Source organism: Rhinolophus sinicus, chromosome 7 (genome assembly GCF_057876585.1).
Source record: "Rhinolophus sinicus isolate RSI-liver-muscle chromosome 7, RSI-T2T, whole genome shotgun sequence".
In the NCBI taxonomy this organism is placed as follows: Eukaryota; Metazoa; Chordata; class Mammalia; order Chiroptera; family Rhinolophidae; genus Rhinolophus; species Rhinolophus sinicus.
The window spans coordinates 22533011-22542380 of NC_142507.1; the positions used below are offsets into that span (position 1 = coordinate 22533011).

Sequence of the window (9370 nt, forward strand, 5' to 3'; positions counted from 1 at the left end):
TGTATACGAAAACCAGCAGAGATGTGGCTGAGTGAGTCAAGGGATGTTGGAGCCCTAGGCAATCCTCTTAAAGGGCCTGCAAATGGACTCACTAGCTGACAAACTCACTCACTCTGAGCTCCAGAACTGGGGCAGCAGCTCAAAAGGTGCCAGGGACATATGGGGTGGGACTGAGTTGTCTGGCTTCAGGGAAAAGGCTGGAGGAACAGGATTTTCCCAGATGGAGGAGCTGGCAAATAGCCAGATGCAGACAGATTGCTTTTTGGCTCGTTCCGTGGCCCTGGGCAGAGCACAGGCTGCAGCTAAACTTGGCCTGCAGTGGGGCCCCTCCCAGGAGTCTGCAGGTCTGAATGCCCAGTGGGCAGCTTCAGACCAGCCAGAGCATCATCCAGCCACCTCCAAGGTTGACACATAAAAAGGGGAGACTGGGGAGGCACCAGAGACCTACTAAAGCAATTTCTGTTCTGTTGCCACACAGCAGCCTACCTGTCTGTCTCCTTGTACCTGCCCCTAAAGAAAGGAGAGTCTGTGAGATGGATCCTTTCAGGGACTTTGCTTCACCTTTGTGCTTCCACCTTATGTCTCCCTGTTTGGCCCCAGAAAGATGGCTGGTCAGTCAAGGACCAGTAAGATTCCCCATGGGGGGGGGGGCGGGGGCGAGAGAGCCTCAAGCCAGGCACAGTCGACTGGGGACCAACAGGAGAACCCACGGGGTTCATTAGGTGGGCACAGCACCCCCACCTTCCCCTGGCTAAGGAGAGCCTCTGCCTCTGTGGCTGCATTCCTTCCCACAACCTGCAAGGGAAGTGATTCAATGATATGCTCTCCATCTATTCATATGCATACAGGTTTTGTCCCTTGGAGAAGTACATACATCCTGAGACTTACAGTTCTGCTGCCTGCAGACAAGGGTGATTGAATTGAATCAGTTACCTATTATGATGTGTGGGATTCACAGATCTTGAGATTGACAAGCTTTATCTCCTTTACTTCCCCACCTAAGTAATAAAAACTATGCGTAGGCTGATTTGGGGCTCAGTCCTTGAGACTGGGACCCCTTGGCCCCGCTTACACTCTATTATTGGCTACTGTCTTTTCTTAACCCTGCGCTGCCCTCCTCACTCCCCACAACTCTTGTCGTGTGGGACGTGACATCTGGCGTCCAACGTGGGGCCCTATTCTGAGGCCCGCTTTTGGGACTCACTTGTGGGGCTTGAGAAGGAAGGTCGACTTCGAGTCGGAATACAAAAAGGTTTCAAAGAGGTTTCACGGTACAAGGCCCGGGAGAGGTCGCAACAACTACTGGAAGAAAGTAGGGTAACTCCTGGAGAATTTAACCAAGGTAAAAAGGGGAATTTTCTCTTTCTGTGTGCAAGGGTGTGAATGTGTGAGTGTGTGTCTATAGCTCCACTGCCTGGGCTACGGAGCTTGTGTGGGCCCTAATCTGCGGTTCCGAGGTCTAAGTCATAAGGCAAAACGGTGACTCAGCGCCTGACAGCGTTAACCTGGCCCGGGATTTATACGGGTGCACCTTAGCCAAGACAGACCTTAAAGTCCCTCGAGGGACGCGTCCACACGGGCATCTGAATCCGTTCAGAGTGAAAGTCTTCCTCCTCTCTATGCTTTTCTCTGTACATAATGGGGAATGTTAATAGCCGATATAGGCCTTATATTTGTTTGCTCAAGCACCTTCTTGAGGCTGGAGGAGCTCGAGTGTCAGATCAGAAATTAGAGGAGCTCCTCCAAGTAAGTGAAACTCATTGCCCTTGGTTCCCAAATTTAGGGACGTTAGATTTAAAAACATGGGAAAAAGTTGGTACAGAACTTCAGGAATTATATTATATAGGCGTTTCTCTCCCAGTAACCATCTGGGATACGTGGAGATTAATCCAGTCAGTTTTAAAACCTTTACAAACTGATGAGAAAGATAAAGGAAAAAAGGAAGTACAGAAATCTGAGGAAAAGGAGGAAGGGTCTCTGGAAGCTTCCACAGTATATACCCCGTTGGAGCCCTCAGCTCCCTTCCCTGATCTGCCGCCTCCGGCTTTTACAGCGTGTGAATGCGATTCACCCGGGCAGCAGGAAAAGAAAAAGGCTAATCCTTTTCTTTCTGCCGCTCGCGCACCTCCCCCTCCTTCGGGAGGCTCTCCCGCAGTTCTCTCTGCCGTGGAGAAGGGTATAAGGCAGGCGAGACTGGAAGGAGACATCGAGGTATTTGCCTTCCCCGTTGTCATTCGTGAGCGTGTTATACCTGACGCAAATCCAGACCACCCTAACATTGTTCAGGAATTTTCACATGAGCCATTTTCATTTAAGCTTTTAAAGGAGCTTAAACAAACTGTAACACAGTACGGCCCTGCTTCTCCTTACACCGTAGGTCTTATGCGGAGTGCAGCTGATAGCAATCGATTAATTCCCACAGATTGGCACACCCTAGCCCAAACTTGTCTTTCCTCATGCCAGTTTTTGCAATTTAAAACTTGGTGGATTGATGGTGCAGAAACCCAAGCTAGACTTAATCAGGCTCACAATATAGCTATTGTCAAAGATCGATTGCTAGGGAGTGGCCATTGGGAAAACCCCCAAGATCGAATAGGAATGAATGAACTGGCTATTGAACAATTACAAAGAATTTGCCTAATGGCATGGAAAAAATAGAAACTGACGGTGAAGCCCTGATGTCATTTCAAAAAGTCTTACAAGGTCCTTGAGAACCATACTCTGAATTTGTTGCCAGGTTACAGGATGCTATTAACAAACAGGTAGCCAATTTACAGGCAGCTGAGATAGTTTTACAAATAGTGGCATATGAGAATGCCAATGGTGACTGCAAGAAGGCCATCGGGACCATGAGAGGAAAAACTGACATTATGGGATACATCTGTTTGTGTCAAGGAGTAGGGACTAAACTATTTAAAACTAATATGTTAGCCCAAGCCATGACTGGATTAAAAATAGGTCAAAATAAATTTCCTGGTAGTTGCTACAATTGTGGAAAGCCAGGCCATATCAGAAAAGAATGTAGAAAGAAAAATAAAAATAGTTCCCATTTGCCTAATACTAATACTGTTACGGGACCTAACCCCCCTGGATTGTGCCCTAAATGCCAAAAAGGAAATCATTGGGCTTTTGAATGCAGATCATTTTTTCATAAAAATGGGATCGCTCTTCAGGGAAAACAGAGGTGAAGCCAGCCCCAGGTCCCCATAACAAAAACCAGGGCATATGCAAATCAGGTTGCCTTTCAGAATTATCAGGCAGTACCTCCCCCCGACTTTCAATTCAACAATTAAGTCCTACTATGGAAGGCAGTGCCACTACACATCTCTGTGCAGCACAAAATATTTTATTACTTCCTGGAGAATCTCATTTACATGTGCCCACTGGACTTTTTGGACCAAATCCCCCAGGTACTGTTGGACTTCTCCTTGGTCGCTCTAGTTTAACATCCAAGGGAGTTACAGTTCATACAGGTATTATTGATTCTGGCTGTAAAGGAGAAATTCAAATTATAATGTCCTCATCTGTTCCTTAGACAGCTAAAAAGGGAGAACGTATTGCACAATTATTTTTGCTCCCATACAGTCTCCCAGGAAAAGAGAGAACTCAAAAAAAGGGGAACTGGAAGGTTTAAAAACACAGGACAGACAGGAATTTTTCTAGCAGAAAAGATATCAGAAATTCGTCCAGTGTGTCAAATTGAAATCCAGGGCAAAAGATTTATTGGAATCATTGATACAGGAGCAGATGTGTCCATAATCATCTCTCAGGAATGGCCAAAGAATTGGAAAGTACAAGAGTCAAACATTAACATAGTAGGGGTGGGCCAAGCTTCGGGCTTGTGCCAAAGTGTCTGCATTCTTCCCTGCCTTGGGCCAGAGGGACAAAAAGGATTTTTACAGCCCTATGTTGCAGACATTCCAGTTAGTTTGTGGAGTCGAGATCTGCTTACACAATGGAAAACAGAAATTTGGATACCACCCGGACAATATAGTCCTCAGAGTCAACAGATTATGAGTCAAATGGGATATCAAACAGGAGAAGGTTTAGGAAGATTTAATGAGGGAATTACTCAACCTATGCAGCCCTCATCTCAACAAGGACATAAGGATTTAAATCAGAAAATTTAAAATTTAAATCAGAAAATCAGGAGCTTTTTATGTAGGGGCCACTGTTGAACAACTATGGACTCTGGGAGCCCTAAAATGGATAAACAATAAGCCTCTATGGATAGAACAGTGGCCCCTCTCTAAAGAAAAATTAGAGGCATTAACAGAATTAATACAAACTCAATTAGAACAAGACCATATAGAATCTTCTACTAACCCTTGGAATTCTCCTGTACTTGTTATAAAGAAAAATCAGGAAAATGGAGAATGCTCACAGATCTATGAGCTATTAATGCTATAATTGAGCCCATGGATGCTTTACAGCCTGGGCTCCCACAACCTTCACTGATTCCAAAGAATTGGCCTTTAATAGTTATAGATTTACAAGACTGTTTCTGTACAATCCCTTTACATCCTCAAGATTGTCCTCGATTTGCATTTTCTGTTCCTTCAATTAATAATAAGGAACCTATGAAGAGATTTCAATGGAAAGTCCTCCCACAAGGAATGCTTAATAGTCCTACAATTTGTCAGCTTTTTGTAGCTAGAACATTACAACCTGTAAGAAGTAATTTCCCAGATTTTTATATTATTCATTATATGGATGATATTCTATGTGCTGCACTCTCAATAGAGTTTTTTGGCATGCTTTGAATTACTCAAAAAACAGCTTGATTGTGCTGGACTTTACATTGCTCCAAATAAATTTCAAATGATAACACTGGTCCAATATTTAGGGACAGTAGTGGACTACCAGTGTATCAAGCCCCAGAAAGTCCAAATTAGAAGATATCAAATTTCTACTTTAAATGATTTACAAAAACAATTGGGAGATATTAATTCGCTACGCCCAACTCTGGGTATCCCCACCTATGCTCTCAGTAATTTATTTGGTCTTTTGTGAGGCTCTCCTCAACTGGATAGCCCTACACCCTAACTCCTCAGGCCAACAAAGAGTTAGAATTAGTTGAAAAGAAAATTCAGGATGCTCAAGTTCAATGTATTGATCCCTCTTTGCCTTTACAAATGCTAATTTTCCCTACTCCACATTCACCTACAGGAGTAATTGTTCAACAAAATGACCTGGTGGAGTGGCTTTTTCTGAAGTACTAATTGTACTTCAGCACAAAAGGCCAAGTTGGTTGCAGTTTTAACTGCATTACAAACTTTCTCAAATTCCTTAAATATTGTTTCTGATTCTGCTTATGTTGTTCATACAGTACAAAGTATTGAAACAGCATCTCTCCAATAATCTTAATCAATCTCTTCAGCTTTTGTTTACCCAACTCCAACAGATTGTGAGAAATCGTCAACACCCTTTCTTTATCACCCACATTCGGGCTCACACTACATTACCTGGCCCTATGACTCAAGGTAATTTTATTGCAGACTCATTAGTAGGAAGTGCGCATGTTACCGAGGCAACACATTTCCATTCTCTGACCCATACCAATGTTGGTGGTCTTTGCTCTCGGTTTCTTATCACTAAAAAACAAGCTCAACAGATTGTTCAAACCTGTCCAACTTGTCAGATTCTTAATGCTCCAAGGAATGCCCTGAAGTAGTAAATCCTAGAGGTCTTGTACCCAATGCTCTTTGGCAGATGGGTATAACTCATATTCCTTCTTTTGGACGTTTATCCTTTGTGCATGTCACCAGAGATACAGCCTCCGGCTTTCTTTTCGTTACTGCTCAAAGTGGTGAGACAACTGCCCATGCAATATGCCACTTGTTTGTCTGTTTTTCAATTATGGGATTTCCTCTAGCAATCAAAACAGACAATGGCCCTACATATACCAGTGACAAGTTTGCAAAATTCTGTGCTGAATGGCACATTACTCACACCACTGGTATTCCTTACAACCCACAGGGTCAAGCCATTGTTGAACGTGCTAATACCACATTGAAAAAATAATTACAAAAACAAAAAGGGGGAGAAAAAGGAGACCCCCCCCACAGATACAATTAGCTAGAGCCATGTTTATTTTAAATTTTTAAAATTCATCTGGCTCAGATACCAAGGCTCACCTTGGACGCACTGCAGCTGAGAGATATTTCAATAGTCTCCAGAGTCCAAAACCTTTGGAAAATGTGTGTATTTGGTGGAAGGACATTCAAACTAATCAATGGCATCTAGGAACTTTATTAACCTGGGGATGAGGCTTTGCTTGTATTTCTCCAGATCCTGAAGAATGACATTTGTGGATACCTGGTCGGTGTGTCAAACCATACCATGAGCAACAGCCCATGGAAGAGAAGACATCTATAGATACCCATCCACGCCTCTAGGGTGTGGGAAGGCTCTCACTCCTCACAGGAGAGGAGACACTTTCCACAGCTGCGGAAGAACTATCTCATTTGAATCCACTCACATGGGTGAAAACTCTAGGTGGAGGATTTTCTGGTGCTATTGCTATTCTGTTTATTGTTTTATGTTTATTTTGTTTAGTCCTCAGGTGTGGAAAACAAGCCCTCTGATGGGCCACAAGTGGAAGAAAAATCTACAGGTCTGTGTTTTTCATACTTCAAAAACAAAAAGGGGGAGGTGTTGCCATGCAGCAGCTTACCCGTCTGTCTCTTTGTACCGGCCCCTAAAGAAAGGAGAATCTGTGAGACGGGTCCTTTCAGGGACATTGCTTCACCTTTGTATTTGCTCTTTATGTCTCCGTTTGGCCCCAGATAAATGGCTGATCAGCCAATGACGAGTAAGTTTCCCCTTGGGGGGGACAACTCAAGCCAGGTGCAGTTGAGTGTGGACCAACAGGAGAATCCCGGGGTTCATAGAGGTGGGCACAACTAAGGAGAGACTCTGCCTCTGTGGCTGCATTCCTTCCCACAACCTGCAAGGGAAGTGATTCAATGATGTGCTCTCCATCTATTCATATGCATATAGGTTTTGTCTCTTGGGGAAGTACATGCATCCTGAGACTTACGGTTCAGCTGCCTGCAGGCAAGGGTGATTGGCTTGAATCAGTTTCCTATTATGATGTGTGGGATTCACAGATCTTGAGATTGACAAGCTTTATGTCCTTTACCTCCCCACCTAAGTAATAAAAACTATGCGTAGGCCCGATTCAGGGCTCAGTCCTTGAGACCTACTTACACTGTATTATTGGCTACTGTCTTTTCTTAACCCTGTACTGCCTTCCTCACTCCCCACAACTCTCGTCGCGTGGGACGTGACACTGTTCCGTAGAGTCAGACACTGCACCACAGCTCTTCCACTGTAGTCATGGCCTGTATTCACAACTAAACGGCCTGTGGTGAATCCCTCCCATTGACATGCAAAGAGCAACCAAGGCTCAACTACAGTAGGAGAGCACACACAACCTGCACAAGAGACACAACTGTAGCACCTGGCTCACGTCACCAGGGATACTGCACCACTGGACCCACAGGACACCTACTACACAAGGCCAATAAGCTAAGAACGGGAGACTTTGCATCCCTACCTGATATAGAAACAAACATAGGGAGGCAGCCAAAATGGGTAGACAAAGAAACATGTCCCAAATGAAAGAACAGAACAAAGCTCCAGAAAGAAAATAACTAAACAAAATGGAGACAAACAATTTACCAGATGCAGAGTTCAAAACACTGGTTATAAGGACGCTCAGTGATCTCAGGGAAAACTTTGACAAAGAGATAGCAAACATAAAATCGGAGATAGAAAACATAAAAAAAAAGAACTAGTCAGAATAAAGCATACAATAACTGAAATGAAGAATACATTAGAGGGAATCAACAGATTAGCTGAAGCAGAGGATCAAATCAGTGATTTAGAAGATAGGATAGCAGAAAATACCCAATCAGAACAGCAAAAAGATTCCAAACTAATGGGAATAGTTTAAGGGGCTTCAGGGACAATATGAAGCGTACCAACATTTGCATCATAGAGGTACCAGAAGGAGAAGAGAGAGAGCAAGGAATTGAAAGCCTTTTTGAAGAAATAATGATGGAAAACTTCCCTAACTTTGTGAAGGAAATAGACATACAAGCCCAGGAAGCACAGAGAGTCCCAAACAAGATGAACCCAAAGAGGCCCACAACAAGACACATCATAATTAAAATCCTAGAGATTACAAACAAAGAGATAATCTTAAAAGCAGCAAGAGAAAAGCAGTTACCTACAAGGGAGCTCCTTAGGACTGTCAGCTGATTTCTCAACAGAAACCTTGCAGGCTAGAAGGGATTGAAATGAAATATTCAAAGCTATCAAAAGTAAGGACCTACAACCAAGATTACACAGCAAAGCTATCATTTAGAATTGAAGGACAGATAAAGAGCTTCCAGACAAGAAGAAGCTAAAGAAGTTTATCACCACCAAACCAGTATTACAAGGAATCTTATAGGGACTTCTTAAAAAAAAAAAAAAAAAAAGAATAATAAAATGGCAACACTACATATTGATCAACAATCACTTTGAATGTAAATGAATTAAATGAATGAACCCAATGAAAAGATAGGGTGGCTGAATGGATAAAAAAACAAGACCCTTATACAAGATTGAAAATAAAGGGATGGAAAAAGATTTTTCATGAAAATGGAAACAAGCAAACAATAACAAAAAAACTTGAGTAGCAATATTTATACCAGACAAAATAGACTTTAAAACAAAGACTATACCAAGAGACAAAGAAAAACACAGTAATTCCACTTCTGGGTATTTATCTAAAGAAACCCAAAATGCTACTTCAAGGGGGTGTGTGCATTCATATATTCATTGCAGCATTGTTTACAACGGCCAAGATGTGGAGGCAGCCTGGTGCCTATACATGGATGAATGGATAAATAGTAGGTGGTACTTATATACAATGGGATATTGCTCGGCCATGGAAAGGAATGGGTTCTTGCCAGATGTGGTGGCATGAATGGACCTGGAAATTGTGCTGAGTGGAATGTGTGAAACAGAAAGACAGATGCAATGTGATTTCACTTATATGTGGAATTTAAAGAACAAAATAAACAAAACAAAAACAAACTAATAGATACAGAGAACATTTTAATGGTTGCCAGATAGGAGTGTGTGGGTGAAGCAGGTGAAAACGGGAAAGGGATTAAGAAGTACAAATTTGTTGTTACAGAATAGTCATGGGGATGTAGGGTATAGCATAAGGAATATAGTCAATAATAATGTAATAATTATGTGTAGTGTCAAATGGGTACTAAATTTATCAGTGACAGATGGGACAGGGATTTGGGGAAAGGGTGAAAAAGGTGAAGGGATTACAAAGTACAATTGGTAATTATAAAATAGTCAT

The 9370-nt window shown here is 42.6% G+C and overlaps 1 protein-coding gene across 1 annotated transcript; it reads left to right on the forward strand.

Annotated features, from left to right (window-relative positions):
* Positions 1-1638: 1638 nt before the first annotated feature.
* LOC148757642 (endogenous retrovirus group K member 8 Gag polyprotein-like) lies at positions 1639-2658 on the forward strand. Its single transcript, XM_088799311.1, has one exon. The coding sequence runs from the start codon at positions 1639-1641 to the stop codon at positions 2656-2658; it is 1020 nt and encodes a 339-aa protein (XP_088655437.1).
* Positions 2659-9370: the final 6712 nt, after the last annotated feature.